Source organism: Hypanus sabinus, chromosome 3 (genome assembly GCF_030144855.1).
Source record: "Hypanus sabinus isolate sHypSab1 chromosome 3, sHypSab1.hap1, whole genome shotgun sequence".
Lineage (NCBI taxonomy): Eukaryota > Metazoa > Chordata > Chondrichthyes > Myliobatiformes > Dasyatidae > Hypanus > Hypanus sabinus.
Window position 1 is genome coordinate 55,922,475 of NC_082708.1, and position 27,868 is coordinate 55,950,342.

Here is a 27,868-nt window from a genome sequence, read left to right on the forward strand (position 1 = left end):
ATCACAGGGTCATCAGGTGCAGCAGGGATCTTCACACCTGTAGTTGTGTTCTCCCTCTCAAAGTGGGCAAAGAAAGTGTTGTGTTCATCTGGTAGTGAAGCATCGCTGCCATTCATGCTATTGGGTTTCACTTTGTAGAAAGTAATGTCTTGCAAACCTTGCCAGAGTTGCCATGCTTCCAATGTTGCCTCCAACCTCATTCAAAATTGTCTCTACACTGTTGAAATAGCCCTCTGCAAATCATACCTAAATTTCCGGTACAGGTCTGGGTTGCCAGACTTGAATGCCAGAGATCTAGTCTACAGCAGACGACATACCTCCTGGTTCATCCATGGCTTTTGGTTTGGGAATGTACAGCAAATCTTTGTGGGCACACATTCATCCACACAGGTTTTAATGAAGTCGGTAACAACTGTAGCATACTCATCAAGGCTTGAAGATGAATCGCTGAATACAGTCCAGTCCACCGATTCAAAGCAGTCTTGTAGGCACTCCTGTGCTTCCCTTGTCCATACCTTCTTGGTCCTCACTGCTGGTGCTGCAGCCTTCAGTCTCTGCCTATACTCAGGGAGTAGAAGTACAGCCAGGTGATCAGACTTCCCTAAGTGAGTCATCAAGTTTCCAAACAGCCTCATGTTAAGAAGCCATCATTGACTCCAAATGTACCTGTATTTTACTTGTGATTTTAGACTGACAGTTACATCATTTATTATTATATTGAAATTTGTCCTCTACTGTGCCTATTGTCGTGTTTATTTATTTATTTATTTATTAATTATTGTACTGCCTCGCACTATGTCTGTAGTCTGGTGTAGTTTTTGTGTTGTTTTACGTAATTTAGTGTAGCCTTGAGTTGTCTCACATAGTTTAGTGTAGTTTTATGTTTTTTCATGTAGCTCCAGGGTCCTGGAGGAATGTTGTTTAATTTTTACTGTGTACTGTACCAGCAGTTTATGGTCAAAATGACAATAAAAAGCTACTTGATTTGATTTAAGAACAGGTCAGAATTTTAGTATCCTACAGAAAGTAACTCGCTTATTAATACCAAAAAAACCTCACCATCTAGAAGGCAATGCCAAATATGAATATAGCTCGGTCAAAATTTAACTCCACATCACTGATGGCAAATGAACTTATTTAATTACCACTCCACCCCTCACCCTATACAGGTAATGCTTCTGCCACCCAGCTCTCTGTGACTGCAGTGTATACAGTCTGGCAGAAAGCACCACAGTAGTTTACCAAAATTTCTCTTGCAGCCTGTGGAAATCCATTGATCATACCATTTTGGGAGGACAACCATATTGTAACACCAACTCCTCCAAGTTTGCCACCAAAGTGCAAATTACCTGGCCTTGGAAATATATCTAAATGCCTCCATTGTTGCTGCATCAAAATCCTGCAGTTCCCTATAATAACAACAAAACTTTACCACCAGCACTACAGCAGCTTATGCGGATGTCAAGGACAATTGGCAGCCATCATTCAGTGCTGTCCAACACAATCAATTCCAAGTTGTTGAGCTGCTACAAGCATTGATTATGTACCACTTATTCCTGCAAGGCAGAGGGAAGTAAATTGGTGTTTGCTGAATAGGTGGCAGTACAATTAACTCTGAGATGTGAATGTGAGGCTTGGAATAGATGCATATGAATGTTAAGTAGGAAGTAAAATAGGTTGCTGTCAGGTAAGTTATTACAGCTTATTACTTAAGCATGATTCCATTTGTGTAGTTGTAAAATTGGGAATTAATGGTGACCATGCATCTACAGGCAAGACAAAATAAATTGTTCCACTGTATGCATGCCCTCAGTTCCGTGTTCCCGGTATTGACCAGGAGTGTGACTCTTTATTCTTCTAATCTTCTGCTGAGCATTGCAGATATATGGACTTTTGCCTGCAAAAGAACTCCTTTCACCCTTCTATATCATTCACCAAATCTGGGAAAAGAAGAATATTCCAGGGCACATCGTTATGGCATTGTTGCAACCGTCATAAAGGAAGGAGATAAGTCTGATTGTGGTATTTACAGAAGGATATCCCAGTGCTACCCAGCATCAGGAATGTCGTTTCCAGCATCCTCTCACTGGTGGAAGAGCTGCTCCACAAATAAGTTTGGATTCTGTTTATCCAGAGATCCAGCAAACACGATCTTTACCAGGCAGCAACTCCTATATAAAAAAACACATGGTCTCCTTTTGATGTCATCAAAGCCTTTAATTTCATCATTTTGCAGTGCTTGTGCAACACCTTAAATTTTTCTTCTGCCTTAAACTTGCTTTTTGACAGCTTGCAAGCTTGAAGCTCATCAATCAGCCTCGAACAGAGCCTTTCTCAGTGAAAATCAGTATCATACAAGGCAGTGTCTTTGTCCATATAATTTCTCAATTTTTCTTTCTATCTCTCTTCCACAACAAGCTTTCTGTGGGAGTGGAGGTAATGCTTAGAACAAATGAAAAGTAGGTCAACCTCCAGAACCAACTAACCCCAACCTCACACAGCTGTGTATGGATAATCTTAACTTTGAGCATTCTCAGAGGCCCAGCTCCAAGCCCAAAATTAAATGTTCATAGAAACATACAGAAGATGGACCTTGTAATGAACATCTAGAAGAAAAAGACCCTGGATATTATGGACCACTTGTATCTCAGGAGCTACCCTTCATCAAAGGCAGGCACGGGTGTATCAATATATCAGTGGAGCCTTTGGTTAAAAATGCGTTTGAAGATGAAGACCTGACACAAAAGCTCATAATTTACGAGGCAGCAGAACTCCATTGTTCCCTACAAATTACTGTGAATGCCACTAGTACTGTCTGCAAAAACCTCAAAATTTACCAGAAGGACCAACAAAGCAACATCTCCCAGGTCAACTATCCCAGTATTTAAATCTTAGTTACACTGAGTCATCCAGATTGGGCAGGTCATGTCACTTGCATGTCGAACACTAGATTCCCTAAACAAAAGTTCCAGTCTGAGCTTTGTCATGGAAATAAATTACCAAACAGGCAGGCAAAAAGTTTCAAGCAATGCATCGTCCACAAACTAGTGAACATCTAATCAGTCAGTTACCATCTTCCCCATTGGTGAAAGAATCTGCAGTTTCTACATTGGTCTCAATAGTGTCTTCAGAACTCAAACAAGCACTCAAAGTAAAACATCCTCAATCTTGAGGGATTGTCTAAGAAGGACGGTTCTTCAGCTGGATGCCGGGTAACTCAGAAGGAATCCAGGGTGCCTGGAAATCTGAAATCATGCAGGGATGGGGATATTTCCAGCAAAAATATTATTATTTTGAGCACCTGCATTTGTGACTCAACCTGACCTGAATTTAAACAACATTTCTAGTCAAATGGCCATTTTCCCAATGGCTTGAACCTAGCCAAAAAACTGCTGTATCAATGCTGGCTGGCTGGCCAATTAAATTAATATAAACAATGTGTATATCCCAAACTGACTGCAGTCGGCCTTTCTTATCTGCCAGGGATTGGTTCTGGACCTCCTGCCGATACCAAAAAATGTGGATGCTCAAGTCCTTTATATAAAATGGCATAGTATTTGCATATAACCTACTCACATCCTCCCGTATACTTTAATTCGTCTCTAGATTACTTATAATGCCTAATACAATGTAAGTGCTATGTAAATAGTTGTTGCACTGTAATGTTTTGGGAATATTGACAAGAAAAAAGATTTGTACATGTTCCTCTTGCTCACAACACAAGCAGTGAATGAACGAGATGCGAAGTGAACAATAATCAAACAACGAGTAAAATTTTTCATACCTGTACAGTAGTTGTTACACCGTCCTGCTTAGGAAATAAGGGTGCTTTTTAGGAGCTATTTTTTCACAGGAACAAAGCGAACGACGAGCTGTGAGGCGAACAATGCTTGAACTACGAGTGCTGGAAGAGCTCTTCCGGGTTTTCTTGATTTGCGGTTGGTTGAATTTGTGCATGTGGAGCTCGTGGAAAAGGAGGGCCGACTGTACATACACAATTGTCACTTTATTAGGTAACCATGTACCTAATAAAGTGGCCGCTGAGTGTATATTCAAGGTCTTCTGCTGCTGTACCACATCCACTTCAGGGTTCAATGCATTGTGTGTTCGAAGATGCTCCTCTTCACACTACTATAATGCATTGTTATTTGAGCTACTATCATCTTCATCCAGTCCGGCCATACTCCTTTGACCTCTCTCATTAACAAGGCGTTTTCACATACAGAACTTCTGCTCACTGGATTTCTTTTACCATTCTCTGTAAACTCTAGAGACTGTTCTGTATGAAATTCCCAGGAGATCACCAGTTACTGAGATACTCAAACTACCCTGTCTGGCATCAACAACTATACATGCTCAAAATCACTTAGATCACATTTCTTTCCCATTCTGATGTTTATTCGGAATAATAGGTGAACCTCTTGACCATGACTGCATGCTTTTATATATTGAATTGCTTCCACGTAATTGGCTGATTATATATTTTGATTAACGAGCAGGTGTGCAAGCATATGTGATAAAGTGGCCACTGAGTGCATATTTTTTAAAATAATTAATTTGCATTCAAATAATGCCTCAATAATATCAGAACAATTGAATAACTGTTTAGAATTGGCAAAATCCCTCTTTATAAAAAAAAAGTGTACTACAGAAGTTTAAAGCATGCTTCACTACATAACAATATATTTAAGACCAATTGTAAATATTCAGAAATGTTTAAAATTTAGTACAAACATTCTCTGTCCTTGCTGGTTGTTAATACAAGAAAATGTAATTAAATTTGTCATATTCAAGTCAGTCATCCAAGCAACTTATTCATCTGCACATGATATGTGCAGAAAATGTTCCCAACAAATCATTCACTTCTATTATCAATTTACAATGTGTATTGTAATAATTGCCATAGGCTTTCCTTTCCCTTCTTTGCAATGTAGAAGACTTTCCATATATTTTTTGTGAAGTGTTCATTTGTCATACTTATACAGTAGTGTGCAACAGTGTTAGGCATATGCATATAGCTAGAGAGCCTAAGGATTTTGCCCAGTACTGTATTTGTCAACGTGGAGCAGAGAGCAAGTTCGTAAACCTGGTGGTAAATTTCACTCACATATGTCAGGAAATTTTTTAAATTTGTTTTTTTAGCAGCAGTACAGTGCAGTATATGAAATTACTAAAGCATTATGCAGAAGTTTTAGGCACCTCAGCTATGTATATGTGTGCTAAAACTTTTGCACAATACTGAATTTAGCTAATATTCCTGGTCACATAAGCTGAAAGCACATACAGTAATAGACCTTTATGTTTATCATACTCCACCTTCAAAGTCAGTTTCAATGAAGATGAATTGTTTAACCAATAGGCTGTAAAAATGGTTGCTGTTGATCAAAATCTTTTCACTTTCTCCTGTTGAAATCCAATTTGTAAGTCTTTGACAGCACTAAACTATTGCGCTGTGCCAATGGCTTTTGGGACTGCCTGGTGAAGGAAGCCATTGAAATAGAACTAGAGGAAAAGAATTTTAGCAAAGATGAAGGTCTCACTCTAAATAAGAACTGGAATTCGATTGTAAACAAGGTGGGACAGCAGAAACCTGATTGGATGAGGACTAACCAATCAGGAGGGATGGATGATGTGGGTATAAATACCATCGGACTAGACATGCCCAGGCATCATTCCTGATGAAGATGGCAGAGTTAGTCATTGAAAAGTTGGTTAAAATCAATATCTGTACCCAGATGGAAGAATGAGAAGAGTTTATTTGTCATTTATGCTGGGAAAGCACTAGATCCTTTTTCAAATCTGAAATAGTTCTGCATTTGCAGTTTACTTTAGCAAATGAAGACAAAAGATGTCTTGTTTTCAAGTCATTTGATCTCAGTGGAAAAAAGGAGTCATATTATTCTATTCAAATAAATAACCAAATAAGTATAAAAAGTACCCTTAAACTGGAAAAATGCCCTTAAAACTAAATTTCTGCTCATTCTGCCATTGGATTAAGGGTTAACCATGGCTCAAAGTTCAGCCATTCAGTTTAAAATCCCTGGGGACTAAATAGCAGTAGATTGAAATCAGTTTTTAATTTGGACATTGAGTGCTCTGGTTTCTATCTGATATCATGCTTGTCCCTGCATATTTTAATTAATTCCCTTGTAAGTTGTGCTAACTACTGGACATCAGGCAGAACAAGTCTAACTCTGCGTCTATCACCAATATCAATGCTGCAGAAAATTTTCATCATTCCACATGAGCTAGTGATAATCCTAATGTGATTCCTTATCTGATTTACAATTCATGTTGCAGAATCTTTGAATGTACGTGCATTAGCCACTTTATTAAGTATCTCCTGTATCTAATAAAGTGGCCGCTGAGTATTTAATACTAATTGAGACACATTGTTGACCAACCAAAAATATCAACAGTAATGCTTTCAAATCTTAGTTAAGAAATAAATTTTTGTTTCCAGAGTTATGCTTATTAACTAATTCATGATTTTGACTGAAGTTGTTTCATGTTGTTGGTTTCTTCGCTACACTGGGTTAACACAAAGCTTCCAGAATTGTTTCAATTTGTATTCTTTAACAACATTGAATGTCATGGTGACATCGTCTGATACTCACACATCATAGCTTAAAACATTTGGTATCAAGGAATAATGAAGCTAAGATATGCAGTGGCATACACTGTGCAATCTTTCCCAGCTTGCATTAAATTGAGCTTTATCAGTAATGGAGCAGATCAGGTGAAGAACAAGTGAAGGAGAATGTTTGAAGTTGGGATAAGAAATCTGTCATTGCAGCATTTAATCAAAAGTATTTGCTTTAAAATATCAAACACAGGAATGCCCCTTATAGTTGGTTGTTTATCAAGACTTGTTAAACAGGTCATTCTTAATAAAGTCAGGATGTTCAAAAGATTAAAACAATCTGGATGATGTTATATTAATCTGCATTAATGCAAAGATCAAATTTCTTGCCAGTCAAATTGATTTTTAGGTATTCCTTCAACTTATTCTTCAGTTTTTGTGCAACGATACTACTGTATCTGTTAGTGATTGTTAAGTGGGTGACATACTTCATGAATCTTGGGATAATGGACAGTTTATACAAATGGAAATCAATCTTCAATATAACTGCTTCAATTGGATTAAAAAAAAGATTTAAGCGTCTGGACTTTAAAAAGATGTTTGAATATGCAGTTTTTCTTGTCAGTTGAGGCATGCTACTACTGTAAATATATAATACTTTGGAGTCATAAGTCTACATTCACAATACTGAAGTCTATCATAATTATGATAACTCAAATCATATTTAATCACTTGCTGTTACCTTGTGTTTAAAAAATATAAAAACTCAATGTAGTTTTGAGTTCAGTGAGTTTCTACTGAGACATTCTTCCACCACATCCCATCCGAAATGCTTGCTTGTTGTTCTAAATAAAGACTTATTACATCTTCAGCTCCAGCCTCCATGAGGTTCATTCAAAGTCATAACAATATCTATTGCAGCTGAACTTCCTTTGGCAGATTTTCAAATTAATTCAGCACCAGTTCTTCAAATGCTACAGAAGTCCAGAAATTCTAATGGCTACAAATCACTTACGAAGTTCGGTGTGCACATATTGTAAACTAATTGTATCAGCATGAGAGGCAAGTGCATAAAGGTTTGATTTCACTGTGTACATTAAAATGGGAGCAGGAAAATTAAAACCATATGAACATACCATAAAAACAATAGAAATAGGGGCCATTAAGATTGCTCAGTCATGCATTAGGATTCGCTAAACCTCAGTGAGCTTCATGGATCTTCTGCTTTGCTATCTAGTGAGGAAACTTCTCCAAATTTTCTTTCTAAACAACCTTTGCCATTTGCTTAAAAGATTCCCCTTCCCTGCCCACTCTTGGTGCTAGACCCCTTGACCAGAGAATGCATCCTCTCTGCTTCTAGTCTGCAATGGCCTTGAAGAATTGTGTTTGCTTCAATTATATTTCCTCTTAGAGAATGCAGTCCTATTCTTCTGAAGTTCTCCTCATATAACAAACCCACCTTTCTTGGAAGAAATTTGGTGTATCTTTGCTGTACTCTCCATCTGTTAAGTACACTAAGTCCTCATTGTGTGTTGGTTTAATAACCTAGAACCATCTAAGTTTGGCAGTATTGCATGTGTTCTTCCAAAGTCTTTTCAGTGGCATGTGGTGTATCCAGTTGACCATGAGATGGATTAAATTTGATGTTTTTTCAATAATTGGTGTGTATCCTGGACCAGATTTGGGAGTCAGAGTTGGAAACACCAGGGACTCAGAATATGGGGAGCCATAGTCTGGAGAACTTCTATACTTCACTTGTTATGCTGGAATTTATACAGAAATTGTAATATATCTATGGAGACTCTTTAAGCCTTAGCATCATTGTCATCATCCTTAAATAGCTGCATCTCAGCAGCATCTTAAATACCAACACTTTACTAATACTTTTTTCCGTCATTCTACATTCTTGCGAGACCCTTGATAATATTCCTGTACTGCTTAAAACTAGTTATTATTATAATGACTGAATTGAAAATGCAGCTTTTTTTTTTAAAAAGGAAAGCAAGGTTGAGGCCCGGATTTTTAATTGTGTGGTTTCATCACAGAGTTTAAGATTGCAATAAATTAAAAGAAAAGAGAAATAGTTTATGATTAATCAATTAGTAAGTACGATCACAATGGACAGAGGTAACCAAAAGATGTTGCTTACACAAATGTTAAGCAGATCAATTGGTATTGTTGCAAAGAACGGGGTGAACCCAAACACAGGACACTGGCACGGAGATTGAGTTAGGATGTAGACGACGGTGTGGGAGTGGCTGGAGCTGAACAGCAAACAGGAGGGTGAACAGGAAAGCAGGAGACAGGCAAAACTTATCTTGACACTGAGCGTAGAAAGGCAAACGGTAGACACAACTTTTCTTGACACAGAAAGGCGGAGCTACACAGGTAAACCTCGGTACTGAAGTAAAACTTAGAATACACAATCCTAAAGGCTGATTTATACTTGTGCGTTGCATCTATGTCATAGGTACCGCATACCCTACATTGTACCTATCCTGTACCTACGCCGTAGTGTGACATGCACCTCCCCAAAAAAGTAACTCACGTGTCGCAGCAACGCAGACCGCAAAAACTGTTATTGGTCCACTTGGTAGCATTGCATTTCCTCCTATACATCTCCATTTGCTTCTTCTCCACCATGTCTGTACACCGATGCGAAATAGATGAACCAAATGGTTAAATCTACCTGCCGACGTGCAAAAATGTTTGAAATGCATTTCCTCATCCATGTCTCTCATGAAGAAGCTCAACACAGTGGCATAGAAACCCCACCATCAACTAGCGTTTTGGCGCACACCAACACATGCTCACTATGGTGTGGAGCCAACGCAGAAGTGAAAATCAGGGCGATGGCATAGCCCATACTCACAAGTATAAATCAACCTTAAGCGGCTGGAAGTATTAATTACCACACTGGCTAAAACAATGATCTGGCAATGAATGAATGCAAAGCTGAGGTTTTTATGCTGCAGGTCTTGATGAGAACCAGGTGTGCCGCCATCAAAGGGAATTAGGAGAAAATGGGGAATTAATGGTCAGGACCATGAAAATACCTCTTCCCCACCCCTCAACAGGAGCCTCCAGGCGAGTCACCAGGCTTGACCGGATTGTCGCGATGGAAATCTCGGATGAGGGAGGGTGCAGGATGAAGGAGCGGGGAATCCAGGTGCGCTCCTCAGGACCGTATCCCTCCCAATCAACCAGGTACTGGAGACCCCTGCCTCAGCGACACACATCCAGAATTCACTGGGCGGTGTAAGCTGGGTAGTCGTCGATTTCCCGAGCAGGTGGAGCGGGTTTAGCGAGAGGGCACAAAGGTTTCAGCTTGGAGACGTGGATGAATGTGCATAGATCTGGACAGTTTGAGTTTGACCACCGAGGGGCTGATGAGGCTGTTGATTTTGAATGGTCCGATTTAATGAGGGGCGAGTTTCTTGGTTTCACTCTCGAGGGGGATATCTCTTGAAGAGAGCCAAACCTTCTGCCCGGGCCGATAGTTGGGTGCTGGAATTCGGTGGCGATCGGCGATCCTCTGGTTGCAGTCGGCTGTGCGGAGCAGGGCCGCGCGTGTATCCTTCCAGACCTTGCGGCACCGGCGGAGATGGGCCTGAACTGAAGGCACAGCAATGTCATCTTCATGGGCAGGAAACAGAGGGGGTTGATAGCCTCGGGAGCATTCGAAAGGAGACATTCCGGTGGCGGTGCTGACCAGGGAATTGTGGGCATACTCTACCCAAGTGAGATGGGTGTTCCAGGATGACAGGTTGTTGGCGGTTATGCAGCGCAATGCTGCTTCCAAATCCTGGTTTGCTTGCTCCATTTGGCCATTAGTCTGTGGATAGAAACCGGTAGACAGACTTACTGAGGCTCTGAGGGCTTGACAGAAGGATATCCAGACTCGAGAGATGAATTGGGGGCCCCGGTCAGAAACAATGTCAGAAGGAATTCCATGAAGGCGGAAGATGTTTTGGACAAGGAGGTCGGCTGTTTCACGGGCTGCAGGGAGTTTGGGAAGGGCTATGAAGTGCACGGCTTTGGAGAAACGGTCCACCACAGTGAGTACGGCAGTGTTACGATATGGAGTGGGTAGTACAGTGACGAAATCCAGAGCAAGGGTGGCCAGGGACAGGTAGGGGATGAAGCAGCCCAGCAGGTGGCTGATGGGAGGCTTTTCTGCCGGCACACAGAGAACAGGCAGAGACGAAGGAGCGAGTGTCAGCATCCACGGTGGGCCAACAGAAATGTCGCTTCAGAAGGGACAGAGTTCGACCGATTCCAGGATGGCACATGAACCGGGAAGTATGCCCCCACTGGAGGACCTGAGACTGGACAGAGTCAGGCACCAAGAGACGACTGGGGGTGTCCATCGCCTGGGTCAGGTTGAGTCCGTCATGCCTCTTTGACTGTGGATTCGATCTGCCAGGTGAGGGCAGCCACAACACAGGATGACAGGAGGATGGTCTCAGGGTTGGAAGAGCCCTCCTTGGAGACGTGTTGACGAGAGAGAGCATCAGGCATCCCGTTCTTGGAACCATGATGACAGGTGAGGGTGAATTTGAAACGGCCAAAAAATTGTGCCCAGTGGGCTTGGAACTCACACTTCTCTGCCTTAACAAATAGCTTGTTCTCCGAAAGCCTCTGAAGGGCCTGACGGACATGGTGGGTGTGCTCCTGGAGATTACGGGAGAAGATTATAATGTCATCCAAATAAACAAAAACAAAACAGTTAATAAAGTCCCTAAGGACGTCACTTACCAGAGTTTGGAAAATGGAAAAGGGCACTGGTGAGACTGAATGGCATAACCAGATATTCAAAAAGACCGAGAGGGGTGTTAAAAACTGTTTCCCATTCATCTCCCTCCCTTATCCTGACCAGGTGATAGGCATTCTGCAAGTCCAATTTGGAGAAAACTGTGGCTCTATGAGGGGATTTGAATGCAGAGTTGATAAGGGGCAGGGGACACTTATTTTTTATGGTGATGTTGTTCAGGCCACAGTAGTCGACGCAGGGGTGCAGTGAGCCGTCTTTCTTCCCCACAAAGAAGAAACCAGCGCCTACAGGGGAACATGAAGGTCAGATAATGCCAGCCGTGAGGGAGTCATTTACGTACGTTTCCATTGCTTCTCTTTCTGGTCTAGACAGGTTGTATAGCCAACTGGTGGGTAATAGGGCTCCCGGGAGAAGGTCAATTACGCAATCGTAAGTGCGATGTGGAGGCAGAGAAAGGGCCCGTTTTTTGTTAAACACTTCTCCCAGATCGTGATACTCTACGGGAACCTTGGATAAGTCGGGGGGCTCAGAGGCAGACGAGGTCGCGGTGACTTCCACTGGGGAAAGAGCTGATTGCTGACAAGAGGAATGGCAGAACAAACTCCAGCTGACTATCCTCCCGGAGCGCCAGTCAATGTGGGGGTTGTGATGGTTTAACCAGGGATGGCCAAGAACTATTGGGCCTTGAGGAGAGGAAGTTAAATTGAATCGTACAGGCAGTCCCCGGGCTACGAATGAGTTCCATTCCTGAGTCCATCTTTAAGTCGGATTTGTACGTAAGTCGGAACAGGTACATCCGGTATTATTTAGCGTCAGTTAGTCAAACGTTTGTCTTAATATATAGTATACATTTTACATTTCTATGCATATAAAACTTAAGAAATGTATGTATTCCAATAATGAAACCACTGCGTTGCTTAGTAATAATTGTGGCTTTCATCGGGGCAGGGCCTTTCACATGCTCCATTATTCTCACTTTAACCTTTAAAATTGTTCCGATCATTGACCAACTGTAGCCTAATGCTTTCTAATGACCGATGGCATTTCACCTCTTTCCAAACACTTTATTATTTCTACTTTATTTTCAATCGCAATCACTTCCCATCAACAGAACAGAAACACTGTGGGCAGCGGGCCCCGAGCTCCGCTGGGTCCTAAGGACCACCACACGTAATTCTCCGGGTCTGAAAGTCCATTGCATTGAGATAGGTTAAATGGTACAAGTGGGGGCAGTGCTGGGTTTGGGTATTTGATCCTCCACAATATTCCGCGAGGGAATTTAAACTGGAGGTGGCAGTGGTTTTTTTTACGATGTCAAGTTGCGAGCTCGACATCAACCCAGTACGGGAGCAGTCTCTCACTGGATCGAACTCGGGAACCTACGTTATCCAGCGGCGCTGATCTCACTGCGCCACCTGCCAACTGGAACGGGGGTGGGGGGCAGCATCAGGGTGAATCTTGATAAGAAAAATTTAAGCCAAATACAAAGTTACACACTCAACACAATGTCAATGGCATGGACTTAAAATGGTGGACTGTGCTACGATCCGACTTAAAATGGCGGACGGCATTCTTCTTCCTCGGTTTGTAAGTACGAGTTGTCCGTAAGTCGGACGTTCGTAACTCGGGGACTGCCTGTATCTGTTCCCGATGGTTTCCGGAGAGAAGGAGAAGCACATGTTCTGTGCAGTGTGAGACTCAGGCCAGAAGTCTCCTGTCTAGCGCCCGGGCATCCGGGGGTACCCAATGGCTCAAAAGGAATTCCGGCTAAGTTTTCATCCAGAATATTTCCCTCTGCGCTAGAGTCCACTAGTGCTAACAAAGGCAAAGACTGTTGGTTGTAACACGGAGTGGCTTGAAGCTGCTTCCGGGGTCGGGGAACGAAAGGGAAGATTGTCTGGCTCACCAGGGTCCTCCCTGCTACTGGTGAGTTTTCCCCTTCTGGCCGAAAGGGGCTGGTGGCAAGGGAGTGGCTGGACTGGCTGCAATATAGACACTCATCTGCTGTCATTCTCCAGAGCTGTTCAGCGGGAGAAAGGCGGTTCCGTCACAGCTGCATGGGTTCCTCTCCCGGGGCTGTAGAAGTGGCAGGACTGGGAGCTACTCGGGGTGCAGAAGAAGGAGAGAGGCCTGTTCTGGCAGGAGGCTGTAAGAAGTGCCGAGAAGTGGTCAAAGGTGGTGAACAACCAGTACTTTCTCTATGGCGTTCTCAGAGGCGATTGTCCAACCAGTGTCTAGGAAGATCAGGGAATCCAGGCCTGTAGTGCCATCTCTCGCCACCAACTCATCCTTCACCAGGTTGCTGAGTCCATTCCAAAAAGCCCCCTGGAGTGACTCATTGATCCAGCCTGAGTCAGCCGCTTATGCTTGGAACTCCACCGAATATTCAGCAATGCTGCGGCAGTCCTGGCAAGAAAGAGTAGGCCCTTGGTGGCGTCTTTACCACGGATAGGGTGGTCAATGATCTTTCTCATTTCCTCAATAAAAGTGGTGAAAGAAGAGCAGATATCCGGTTGGTTGTCCAGAACTGCTGTGGCCCACGCTAATGCACTTCCCCGCAGCAACCCTGCGATATAAGCAATCTTTGACTTATCTGTGCGGTAAGTTGACAACTGCTGTTCAAGCACCAGGGAGCACTGAAGGAGGAAGGCCTGGCACTTCTCCAAATCTCCAGCGTAGTGTTCCAGCTCCGGGATGTGATGCTCTCTGGGCAGGGGTGTTGCTGACACAGTGGGGATAGCTGCCATGGGTTGTCTGGGTTGGCTAGGCCGGGTTCCAGGAGTGAGTTCAGTGAAAGAAGTGGAGACACAACTCACCTGGTTATTGATCAGCGTGCTGTGAGCAGACAGGGAACGGAGGTTCTCCAGGACCTCCCGGAGGAGTTGGTCGTGCTGTCCCTGTAGAGTACCCTGGCCAGCGAGGGATTGTTGAAGGCTGTTTGTGTCTGCTGGGTCCATGGTGGCCACATCGTTCTGTTGCAAAGAACGGGGTGAACCCAAACGCAGGACACTGGCACGGAGATTGAGTTAGGATGTAGACGGTGGTGTGGGAGTGGCTGGAGCTGAACAGCAAACAGGAGGGTGAACAGGAAAGCAGGAGGCAGGCAAAACTTATCTTGACACTGAGCGTAGAAAGGCAAGCGGTAGACACAACTTTTCTTGACACAGAAAGACAGAATTACACAGGTATTCCTCGGTACTGAAGTAAAACCTAGAATACACAATCCTAAGTGGCTGGGGAACGTTAATTACCACACTGGCTAAAACAATGATCTGGCAATGAATGGATGCTGCCATCAAAGGGAATTAGGAGTAAATGGGGAATTAAAGGTCAGAACCATGGAAAATCAAAGGGAATTAGGAGGAAATGGGGCATTAACGGTCAGGACCATGACAGGTATAAGTAATACTTTCTTGATCCTTTTGATCATTCTCACATTTTCAACCTCTCCCTGCTCTAGGCAGAAGTTCCCTCTTGCTTCCAAAAGGCAACAATTATACCAGTACCTAAGAAGAATAATGTGAGCTGCCTTGATGACTATTGGCCAGCAGCACTCACATTGATAGTGATGAAATGTTTTGAGAGGTTGGTCATTACTAGATTGAACTCCTGCTTCAATAAGGAGCTGGACCCACTGCAATTTGCCTATTGCCACAATGGGTCAATAGCAGACACAATCTCAGTGACTCTCCACACGGCTTTAGACCACCTGGACAATACAAACACCTATGTCAGGATGCTGTTCATTGACTATAGCTCAGCATTTAATACTATTATTCCCACAATCCTGATTGAGAAGTTACAGAACCAGGACCTCTGTACCTCTGCAACTGGATCCTCGACTTCCTAACTGGAAGACCACAACCTGTGCGGATTGGTGATTACATCTGTTCCTCACTGATGATAAACACTGGAGCACCTCAGGGGTGTGTGGTTAGCCCACTGCTCTACTCTCTGTATAGACATGTCTGTGTAGCTAGGCATAGCTCAAATACCATCTATAAATTTGTTGATGATACAACCATCGTTGGTAGAATCTCAGATGGAGACGAGAGGGCATACAGGAGTGAGATATGCCAACTAGAGGAGTAGTGCTGCAGCAACAACCTGGCACTACACATCAGTAAGACAGAAGAGCTGATTGTTCCCTTCGGGAAGGGAAAGACGAAGGGACAGATACTGATCCTCATAGAGGGATCAGAAGTGGAGAGAGTGAGCAGCTTCAAGTTCCTGGGTGTCAAGATTTCTGAGGATCTAACCTGGTCCCAACATATTGATGTAGTTATAAAGAAGGCAAGACAGCGGCTATACTTCATTAGCAGTTTGAAGAGATTTGGCATGTCAATAAATGCACTCAACAACTTCTAGAGTTGTACAATGGACAGCATTCTGACAGGCTGCATCACTGTCTGGTATGGTGGGGGGGTGCTACTGCACAGGACCAAAAGAAGCTGCAGAGGTTTGTAAACCTAGTCAATGCCATCTTGGGTACTAGCCTACAAAGTACCCAGGACATCTTCAGAGAGCGGTGTCTCAGAAATGCAGTGTCCATTATTAAGTATCTCCGGCACCCAGGGCATGCCTTATTCTCACTGCTACCAGCAGATGGGAGGTACACAAGCCTGAAGGCACACACTCAGCGACTCAGGAACAGCTTCTTCCCCTCTGCCATCCGATTCCGAAATTGAGATTGAACCCTTGGACACTACGTCACTTTTTAAAATTTACAGTATTTCTGTTTTTTGCACATTTTTTAATCTATTCAATAAAAGTAATTGACTTACTTATTTGTTATTATCATAATTTTCATTCTATTTATTTATTTATTTTTCATATTATGTATTGCATAGAATTGCTGCTGCTAAGTTAACAAATTTCATGTCTTATGCCAGTGTTAATAAACCTGATTTTGATTCATGCATTTAAACATGTTTTTGAGTTCTTGTGTAACATAGATCCACATAATGTATGTAGAATCATCCTCTTACCTGTACATACATCGTGCTTGGGAACTGAAAGTCACTTATGCTTCAAGGGTTAAAAAATAAAATGAACAGACAATGTTGTAATGCTTACCAACACCCACTGTGAAGGCCACAAAGGGTCATTGAACTTCAGTGCATTTCCTATTACCCTTTTGGAGTCCAATACTTTGAAGACCTCTCTATGGATAAAATCTTTCTTCACTGGATCTGGAAATCACACATAAAGATCTCTCACTTACAGTTTTTTATTTTGTCAGTCAAATCTAATAAAAAAGTTAATGTTACCAAATATAATTTAAAACATTTTGATGAGTTGGTGCAAAGTATTATATTGAAAATGACCAGAAATTTCTGTTCCACAAACACACACAATCAAATTTCTAAATTTTAAACAGACTAAACTGGAGTAGAAATTCACCTATGGTTGAAAACGCCGATCAGTTTTGTGTGCATTTTATTCTGATTCTGAAACTTGCTTTCACTTAGGTACTTCCATAAAAAATGACCTTCATCCCAAAGTCATTCTGTTTTAAATTGCTGAGGACTTATAATAAAATAAAACTGATATGATGCTAAATTGCAATTCCAATTGATCACAGAAAATGATTGGATTTTTCAGTTCCCTTTCATTCCCTTTTCATTACTAAAGTTACTTATATGGACTCATGCTTGCCTCGTAAAACACAAGCTTTCTTCACCTTAGTCAATATTGGCAAGAAATTCTATTATGGATATTCTGGGCTTTGGTGGCTGGGGCACATATTACAATCCAGACACCTTTTGTTTGCATCAACATACATATATTTCTTATTTCCTGCAGGACTCCAAAATAAGAAAATAAACTGTCAACTTTTTCCCCCCATGCTCTAACTTAACAGAGGAAAAAAAGAAAAAAAAACCTCAGGCTACTCATCTCCTGGCCTTGGACCCATGCTCTATTTAACTACTTCTAATCACTAAATATCTTGATGGGCAAAAATCTCAGATTTAACACTATTAATTGAGCCAACATTCACTGCTTTTGGTGAAGCATGCCATATTTGTACCAGACTTTCTGTGAGGAAATATTTCCTAATTTGTAAATGAACTGGCTCCAATTATAAGGCTTTCTGGCAACACATAGCATCTTCATGTCAGTGGAAAGCAGTTTGTCTCTTTCTATTATATACTTCCTTTCACAATCAGTGATACTGTTATTCAATCACTCTTTTATTGGTAATGTATTCAGAACTAATATACATAAACTTCATCAGTTAATACTTTCAGTTTCCAATATCCAACTGATAAATCTTCTTTACACAGTTTTGAGGCCATTACACCTTCCAAAAGCAAGTTATAAAGACCTAATACAGTCACCAGTCATGAGTTTTGCAAAAGCAAAGTAAAAATATCCTTATTTCTCACTTTAAAAGCTATTATTACTTAAACTCCTTTGCTTATTTTTCATTGTATTTTACTGATCCTCATGAATACCATCAACATAATATAGGAACATGGACAATGATCCTGCTATTCAAAAGGATCATGGGATATCAGCCATCTTGTTATCATATCCCTGCTCCTTCCCCTTAGTCAATGCAGTTGTCTCTCCTTTGTTAAATATGTTCAGAGGCTGTTTGCATAGCTTCAGAGGAAGTGAATTCTATCAGTTTACTGCCTTCTGAGCAATCACATTTCTCTTCCTTTAAGTCCCAAGCCTCTTGTCCTGTAACCCAAAACAGTGACCCATCATTTTACGTTTGTAGACCCTCCTATTCTCCCTCCATCCACCAGACAGGGACTATCAAGTCTATTTATTTCTGTCAGAAGTTTGCAAGTTTCAATTAGACCTCATCTTATTCTTCATGCTCCAGTGAATCCAAACCTGGTTGAGCTAATCTTTCCTCTTAAGACAGCATCTCTTTCTCGTGAATCAGACTAGTGAACCTTCATGGCACTGACGTGAGCCTTGTTATTCTGCCTTCACTTCAGAATTTCTCTGTTTAGTTGCTCAACACTTAAAAATAACTCCAGTAGCCATTTTGTTTTGTCAATAAGGACCTTATACATATCTGTATTGCAATCCATCTTCTACAGCCTTGTCAAGTCACTTAAACAACTAAAGCATTATGGTACTGTTATTTTTCTATCTCCATGACTTACATCTCAAATGTTCTTGATGCCATTGCAAACCAAGTAGCATATATGGCTGTTGAAATAACAGTGACACAAAATATTTTGAACCTGACTGAAGTAAATAAAAATTGTGAAACGAGAAACAATACCCTGGAAAGCCTGAAAGATTAAATGGGGGAAAATGTGATGATGAAACAACTACAGGAACAAACGCAAGTAAATATCAGACCTAAAATTCAAACACCAGAGAGGACTAAAATCTTTTTTCTGCTTCTTAGGTTGCTTTGGTGAAAATCCATATAAGCTTGAGGAATAGTGGCTCATCTTTCACCAAGTGCACTGATCCTAACCTTAATGCTCTGGACTCAGTTGTGAATTTTGTGATTTAGGGCAATGCAAAATTCAGTAGAAGGTCATTGATCTAAAACTCTTTTTCTTTTCTCCCCTCAGATGCTGCCTGACATGTAGAGTATTTTCATCATTTTCTGATTTTATTTTAGATTTAAAATCTTCATCATTTTGCTTTCGTTAAGTACGGTAAATAAGACATCTTAAAATATATTTTATGCTTTATGGTCATAATTTTGTTATTTAATAAATAAAAAAATTGGCAGAACAAACATAATCTTTTCCTACAACTGACTGAGGTACTCAACAGTGGAATCAAAAGTGAGAAGAGAAATTATATCTGAAGCATTTATAAAATTTCAATAAGCAGCTGTATTGTGTGATATGCATTACATCAGAAAGAAAAGCAGTAATATTGGAGATGAAAAGTATGTGATCAAAGTTTAGCACAAACGTCATTAACAGTTACCAAATTAAGAATCAGAAAATGATCAGCCAGAACATATGGAGTTTGAAATGGAGGTCTCAAATACTTTATCTCATCAATTGTTGATCAAAGAACTTGTGTCAAGACAAAAAATAAATAAATGAAAAAAAGGTTTCTTTTCATGAAGAAGCTGTTTGCACATTGTAACCCAAAACCTAATTTCTTTTTGGCAGAGGGTGGATATTAAAACTTAAAAGTTTGTCAGGTAACAACCAAAGAATATTCGATATAGGAGGGAAGGGGACATGTTGTTGATAAGCGTCCATCATCCATGTATGTTATTAATTATTTCTGCTGCACAATTATAAATAACTAATGTGGTTTTGACAGTCAATATTTCAGATAGAGAATGCAGAAAAATAAATATAGAAATTCTTTCCTTAGTTCCATTCCAAACGAAAAATGTTCCCAAATGCACATGAATCAAGCACCAGCCAAATAAAATATCACCTTTCCACCAGGAAATGGCAACACAAACAGAAAACGCTAGGAATCTGCAGTTGATGAATATAAAGAAATCTCCATTTACTCTGCTATGCCCAAAACTCTAATAGAGGCTTTTTGTAGCTTAGTATATTCCCAAGGCTGGTCTCTGACTGTATGTTCAAGAAAAACCCATTATGAATTATGGTTGGAGAGTAAAGGTATCAAACATGCACTTAATAGTAGATATATAATATCTTTTTAAATCACTGTGCCAAAATCGAATGTACTTGAGGTTAGCAACAGTGACACTTAGCAAAATAACAATTAAAGAAAATTAAACTTCAAACATTATGCAACCATATTGTGTTTACCAGCTGCAGATCGAATCATATTTTCCAAGGTACAGTGCTCATTGGTAGTGGGAAAGGTTACTTTGTTATTTATTGCATGTGCATTTCTTTATGGACAGATTTTTAGAAAAATAAAGCAGCAATGTTACTGACTGTATTTGCCACAATTTGTGCTCCAGGGATTGTTGGAAAGAGAAACCTACTGCAACCGAGCACATTCAGGTTATCAAGGAAGCTAACTTTCCATAGAGCAAACACGAGAAAATCTGCAGATACTAGAAATTCAAACAACACACACAAAATGCTAGTGGAATACAGCAGGCCAGGCAGCATCTATAGGGAGAAGCACTGTTGACGTTTCAGGCCGAGACCCTTCATCAGGACTAACTGAAAGGAAAAATGCTAAGCGATTCAGAAGTAGTGGGGGCGAGGGGGAAATGCAAAATGATAGGAGAAGACCGGAGGGGGTGGGATGAAGCTAAGAGCTGGAAAGGTGATTGGCAAAAGTGATACAGAGCTGGAGAAAGGAAGGGATCATGGGACGGGAGGCCTCGGGAGAAAGAAAGGGGGAGGGGAGCACCAGAGGGAGATGGAGAACAGGCAGAGTGATGGGCAGAGAGTGAAAAAAAAACAACTAAGTATGTCAGGGATGGGGTAAGAAGGGGAGGAAGGGCATTAATGGAAGTTAGAGAAGTCAATGTTCATGCCATCAGGTTGGAGGCTACCCAGCCGGTATATAAGGTGTTGTTCCTCCAACCTGAGTGTGGCTTCATCGTGACAGTAGAGGAGGCCATGGATAGACATATCAGAATGGGAATGGGACATGGAATTAAAATGCGTAGCCATTGGGAGATCCTGCTTTCTCTGGCGGACCAAGCGTAGGTGTTCAGCAAAATGGTCTCCCAGTCTGTGTCAATATATAAAAGGCCACACCGGGAGCACCGGACGCAGTATACCACACCAGCTGACTCACAGGTGAAGTGTCGCCTCACCTGGAAGGACTGTCTGGGGCCCTGAATGGTGTTGAGGGAGCAAGTGTAAGGGCAGGTGTAGCACTTATTCTGCTTACAAGGATAAGTGCCAGGAGGGAGATCGGTGGGAAGGGATGGGGGGGCGGGGAATGAGTGGACAAGGGAGTTGCGTAGGGAGCAATCCCTGCGGAAAGCAGAAAAGGGGGGGAGGGAAAGATGTGCTTTGTAGTGGGATCCCGTTGGAGGCGTTGGAAGTTACGGAGAATTATACGTTGGATCTGCAGGCTGGTGGGGTGGTAGGTGAGGACAAGGGGAACCCTATCCCGAGTGGGGTGGTGGGCAGATGGGGTGAGGGTAGATGTGCGGGAAATGGGAGAGATGCGTTTCAAATCTACTTTCAAATCTCTTAGTATCTTTCCTTTCAGTTAGTCCTGACGAAGGGTCTCGGCCCAAAACATCGACAGTGCTTCTCCTTATAGATGCTGCCTGGCCTGCTGTGTTCCACCAGCATTTTGTGTGTGTTGTGTGAGCTAACTTTCCATGGAGTCTTTCCTTAGTGTGGCTGACTGACCTCAGGCAGCTCGTCTCAAACACTTCCTCTTACTTACTACTTGTAAAGGGCCTACCGATTCTCAGGGGTATTTTTCTCTCCTGTAAAAATGCCATTCCTTTTCTCAGTTCCTTCATGTCCGCTGCATCTATTCCCGGGATATGGCTTTCCTTTGCAGGATATCAGAGATGTCCTCCTTTTTCAATTAACATGGATTCCCTTCCTCCACCATTGATGCTGCCCTCACACACATTACCTCCATCTCCTTGACATACGTGCCCACCCCTTCTTCTCTCCATGGATAAGATTCCACCTGTCCTCACCTATCACACTTTGAGCCTCCACATCAAACACATCATTCCCCACACTTTCATCATCTTCAACAGGATCCTACCACCCAACACATACTTACAAGCACTCTTCGCTTTACATAGGAATCGGTCCCTCTGTGATTCCCTGGTCCATTTGTCCCTCCTCACTAATTTCCCATCTAGCACATATCCCTGCAGACGACAGAAATGCTGCAACTGCCCATTCACCTCCTCTCTCACCTCCCTTCCGGGCCCCAAACACTTCTTCCAAGCAAGGTAATACTTCACCTGCAAATCTGTTGAGGTTGTCTATTGTATCCTGAGCTCCTAATGTGATGTCCTCTACATCGGTGAGACCTGACGTAAATTGGGGGACTGTTTTATTGCATTCCTCCGCTCTATCCACCAAAAGTGAAAATTCCCGGTAGCCAATCATTTTCATTCTTATCCTCATTCCTGTTGCAATAAGTCAGCCCATGGCTCCTCTACATGAGGCCATTCTCAGGGTGGAGCAGCAACACATCATATTTCATCTTGGTAACCTCCAACCTGATGACATGAACATCGATTGCTCTTTCCATTATTTTTTTTCCTTTTTTTCTTTTCCTCCTCCAACAAATTTTGCAGACTCAGGCAACTTCTTTCAGTTCATCCACAAAACAGCTTATGTCTTCTTTTCTTTTCAAGGTGCTTGGGATTCCGTTGGAGCCCATGATCTACAGATCAAACTATGGTCCTTTGCAGAACTATAGTTTTTGGACCAGCTCTGTGGCTGGGTGCTTCGCTATCTCCAGGAATGGCCAGGAAGACGTATGGCTTCGGGCAGTGGCCCTTAAATGATCCAGTTCCTCATTGATTTTGCTGACTGAAGTATTGTGGGAGACTGAAACATTGAGACAGCAAGTAGTGTGATGCTGTCAGAAGAAGATCTGTCTCTCTCCCTCTCCCTTTCCCACCCCGCCAGTCCCCGAGATGGGGGCTTGGAAAAGAGACATGGAAGATTGTAACATTAGAACAGCAAGTTGTTGTTCTCCACTCCCGTTGTTGCAGGGGTGTCCTCTCTCTCCCTCGATTGAGAGAGAGACCCTGTCTGAGATACCGAAGTGCTGGGTTATGGACTGTGGCTTTTGATGGATTCTAGATGAAGGCCTCCTTAGTAGGCTTTTGCTATTGCTTGCATGGTGGTAGGTCAGTGCTTCTGCTGGAGGGGGAGTAGGAGCTGCTTTGGCATGGGAAGCTGAGGGGGGCTTTGGGGTTTTTATGCTTCTATCATTCATTCTATGAGTTTTCTTGTTTCCTGGATGTGAAGAATAAGAATTTCAGGTTGTATAATGTATATATTCTCTGATATTAAATTGAACCAATTGAACCAGTTGATTTGAACCCCTCCCTCTTCTTCTATACCCCACTCTGTCCTCTTAACTCTTCTCCTCACCTGCCTGTCACCCTCGCTCTGGTGCCTCTCCTTCTTCGCTTTCTCCCATGTCTCCGCCCCTCTCCTGTCAGATTTCTTCTTCTTCAGCCCTTTACCTTTCCCACCCACCTGGCTTCATCTATTACCTTCTAGCTTGTCCTCCTTCCCCTTCCCCTTCCCACTCCTTTGTATTCTTGGACCTCCCCCTTCTTTTCCAGACCTGATGAAGGGTCTTGGCCCAAAACATTGCCTGTTGATTCATTTTCATAGATGCTGCCTGACCTGCTGAGTTCCTCAAGCATTTTGTGTGAGTTGCCCCGGATTTCCAGCATTTGTAGAATCTCTTCTGTTTACCTCTTCTCAGCCATTTGTCAATATCAAACAACTTTCCTTGAAATTTTGCTTCATCTATTAAGTCTTTGCAGACCTGGGAATATAGTGAACATCTGTCTATCCTTCCATCAGCTTTTGTAGTTGAAACAGGAGAGGTTGCTTTCATTGCTTTCTTCCGTTACATTTCTCGTGGTATTAGCTTTGTACCATGGCTTGGTTAACTAAATAGCTATGAGAATGTCATGTATAAAATTACTTTAAAATGTTATGATTTAAAGAAAACTATCACAATTTGATTTTTTTCAGAGAATTATCAAATTGAAATAATATGACATTCATAAACTCCTCTGTAACAGGCTTGACAATAATAGGTTTCCACAAATCACATATATAATGTACTGTATCCACATTCATTTGTTGTGCTTGAATAAATTAAATCAATCATTGTTTCATTCTATGTAAAATAGTCTTGTAAATATTTACTGCTCAGGACCAGTGTATGAAAATGTGTTTTTTTCCCTCCCATGGTAATTGTTCAAATTTTTATTTCTTTGAATCACATTCAGAATCTCGCAACATTCTGGAGAGAAGATGCTGAGCCTGCTTTTAAAGTACTTTCAATGGATTCAGGGTTAACAAAACATCAGATCCTCTGTTCGACCTCTGATGATGGGGTCCCAATGTTGTGAGACTGTGTTTCCAGTCATAACAAAATCTTTCACCAAATAATGTAGACCAGAGTGTTTGGACATTGTGCCTAAAGAGTACATATCATACCTGGAACAAGCAAATGGAGAGTACTCTCCTGCTTAATCTGAGTACTTAAATCATAGTTTGTCCTAGAAGGTTCCTGCATTCTTCTGTGTTGACTTATTTTAAAACTGGATCAAAGAAATGGAGATTAAATTTTATGACCAGGGAGTTGGACATAAGAACCATCATGCATGATTAACCTTATCAAAATGGTTGGAATGTAGATGCTCTGTTTATTTACAGGACTGCTGCATGCATTCAGCACTACACAGGGGCTGAGTGCACACCTCAGCAGGAGATGTATATTACAAGCAGCCAAGCCCAGTTAAAGCTTGTCCACATTGCTTAATGACAACCTGCTTCTCAGAAAAGGAGGCTGTGGAAGCAGCTATTCTACTACAGAAACTGACACAGGGAACCAAGCAGGCCAGGCCAGAGAACCTACTCAAGTGTGAATGGCAGAGTGGCTTGCCACAGAATGAAGCCTGTATGTCAGCTGCTAGGACAGTAGGCATTGGCTTCCAAGATATTCCACATACAATCACATTGTAACTGGCTACCGAGAGGAGGGTTCATGTTGGGCTACATCACTGTTCATGGTTAACAATGTGTATACAATCAATGTTTCCTGCACTATGGAGAATGGTACAGCCCTCATAACCCTCAAATATACATGTATATTTTGTGTGGTTGTATTTTTTTTTACTGATATTCTATATGAGTTTGTTACCTTGTATATGCAAGGCCTGAGCCTCAAGCAGTGGTGACCATGTGGGATGGTGGGGGGTGGGGGGAACGCCAGGGCCAGTGCACTCCTTCGGGGGCATTGTGATCGACTGAAGTTTTCAATAGGCATTTTTTGTGGTTGTATCTTTTTTTCTGGTATTCGATATGGGCTTGCAGTCTTGCATCAGTGTGGGCTAGCCTTAAGCCGTGGTGCTGGGGTGGGGAGGGGCGGTAGGGCGCCATGTTCAGGCTGGAGGAGTCAAGCTCTATTGTAGTTGACTGTGGATTGATGGTGAGAGGGTTTTTTGGACTCTTTTCTTTTTCAATACTTTTTATTTTACTGTGATTATGATACTATTTCTAGAAGGTACCAATCACTTGTGGGACCATTATACAAAAAAAAAGGAACTCAACTATTAATCTGAAAGTGCTTGATCAGTACTATAATTAGACATTGCTAGAAAAGATCTGTTCAGATTCTGAACAGAGGTTCTCCTGTGCAATGTTAAGTAAGTTTAACCAATGGCTTGATTTCCAAAATAGCATTGACATCAAAGTAACTTGCTCGACTATTTGATGTACAGTATACTTTTTAATGTCCCCATAAAGAGGTTTTACAATGGATGCTGTTTGGATTAAACATGGCATCAAGAACTCTAAAAAATGCATGATTTAGTGCTGTACTTTGAACATAAATTATCCATACTGCTCATTGGCTCACTGTTTATGTAAAAATGTTGCCATCCTTTTAATACATGGGAATAAGCTCCATTTCCTTAGACACAGGATGGTTTGTATTTGGCAAGATTATATTAATCAACTGTTTCCTTCAAGCTTCAAGCGATCATTCACAAATCATTAAAAGAAGTGTGTGAGCATGCATAGAAATCTTGTTACCATTTTTAATCTTCAGGCACTCATGCTAGATAATAGGGGGAAAGAAAAATTCTTGATTGTTATGGTCACGATAGTTAGAAATTATACAGTTAATAAAATGTCAGAAAGAATTATTGTGAGGGAATACTAAAGCAAGTTTGAAGTGTTAGGGCCACATAGAAGCACAGAGGTAGATTCATGAAAATGAATCTCAGGCAATAAATTAACTTTTCCAAATATGTTGCCGCAGGAGAGATTAATGAGAAGATGGTATAGGAACCATGCATCTGTTTTCTATCTGCATTGCATTCTGTGTTGAGCGTTTATCATGGTAGCTAGTCACATATGTGGGAGTGTGTTAAAAACAAAAGGAATAAGTTACGTATTCATGCTTTGTTCTGAACAGTCTAGTTCTGGGGACTGCTGGGTGCCAGATCTTTTGTTGACCACTTAGATATGCTTAACGTGGTTTAATTACATTTGAAATCACTTAACTCTACTTAAATTTGATTAAGACTGCTTAATTTCACTTAATTGCACTGCTTAAAGATTGCATGTTTTGCTAGTTGCAAATAAAAAATTGATTACTGATCTTTGAGTTTTTGGAACATTATTACTAGATTGGAGCTTAGGAGGATGATGGCACCTAACGGTGACTCCTTTGCTTGCATCTTCAGAAACAGCTTTATTTCAATCTTTGATATCTCTCTTTATCCCTTTCAAGGTACTTTTGAAGACCCTGATCTGCAGTTACACGCAGACTTCAGTCCTTTGTGGAAATGGGACCTGCTCTCAGGGCCTCACGACTGGCCGCTTTTTGATATGCCAAAGATGCACCCTGCAAGACTAGTGCCCCTTCAGGGTGCCAGATTTTTATAGCTCTGGAGATGTGCTGATTCAAGGCCGGTGCTGCCCCCTGATGTGTCATGGGAGTACATGGAAGATCAAAAGCAGTGAGCTGGCTGCTGGCTGTCTGCCCAGGGACACGAGTTCTTTGGGCATAAAACTTGGAAAATACGACGCAACAGACTTTTAACAACATAAATCAGCGAATTGTTTTGTTATGCCTCACCTCTCATTGTGAAACAGGGACATCTCTTTTTTTCCTTATTAGGGAGAGAGAGAGCCAGTGATATGTCAAATACCGGGTGAACGAGTAGTCTTTGGGGTACTGCAAGTCTGTGTCTTTATTGATGCTTTGCTGCACGCTCGAGTGCTTGGTGGGGCGGGGGGGGTGCAGATGTTTTTTTGCTGGAGGGGGAGGGGGGGGGGGGGTCATTGCTTTTCTGCTGCTTGTGGGTGGGAGGGGGGAGTTGGGGGACATTGGACTTCTAACAATTAACCATCATTCATTCTTTGGGCCATTCCTCTGTTTTCGTGGATGGTTGTGAAGAAAAAGAATTTCAGGATGTATATTGTATACATTTCTCTGACAGTAAATGTACCTATTGAAGCCTATTGATCGGAGGACGGGGTCATACAAGATGATCACTAGAAGTGGCATTGGTTTGTTAGAATAGCAGCTGCAGATGGGATGGAGGAAACGTTCGGCAATGGGTTCATCAGAAGCTGTTCACAAGAATACTGTGGTTAGTTTCTGATTCCCCTTGGCTAGAAGCTGGCAAATATTTACTGTAACTAATTGCTCACTCATCAAAAGGTTAACATGCTGGATATGAAGATCTCGGGAAAAAAGTGAAGAAAAGCCAAACTTGCATTATATAGCACATTTCATATCTCTTAGTGCATCAATCAAAGATTGGCTCTTGGATTTTTTGCATTCATACTGAATGCAAAAAATGTCAACCACTTGTGCACAGCACGAACTGACTAATAAAAAATGAGACAAATGACCTGAAATCTGCT

General features: G+C 41.7%; 1 protein-coding gene across 1 annotated transcript in view; it reads right to left on the reverse strand.

Moving 5' to 3' along the window:
• LOC132390902 (PC3-like endoprotease variant B) overlaps positions 1–27,868 on the reverse strand; it is a 786,805-nt gene that overhangs the window by 417,456 nt on the left and 341,481 nt on the right. The window contains exon 8 of the mRNA XM_059963438.1: positions 16,434–16,549. Coding sequence (XP_059819421.1) covers positions 16,434–16,549 — 116 coding nt within the window. The remainder of the gene's footprint in view (positions 1–16,433; positions 16,550–27,868) is intronic.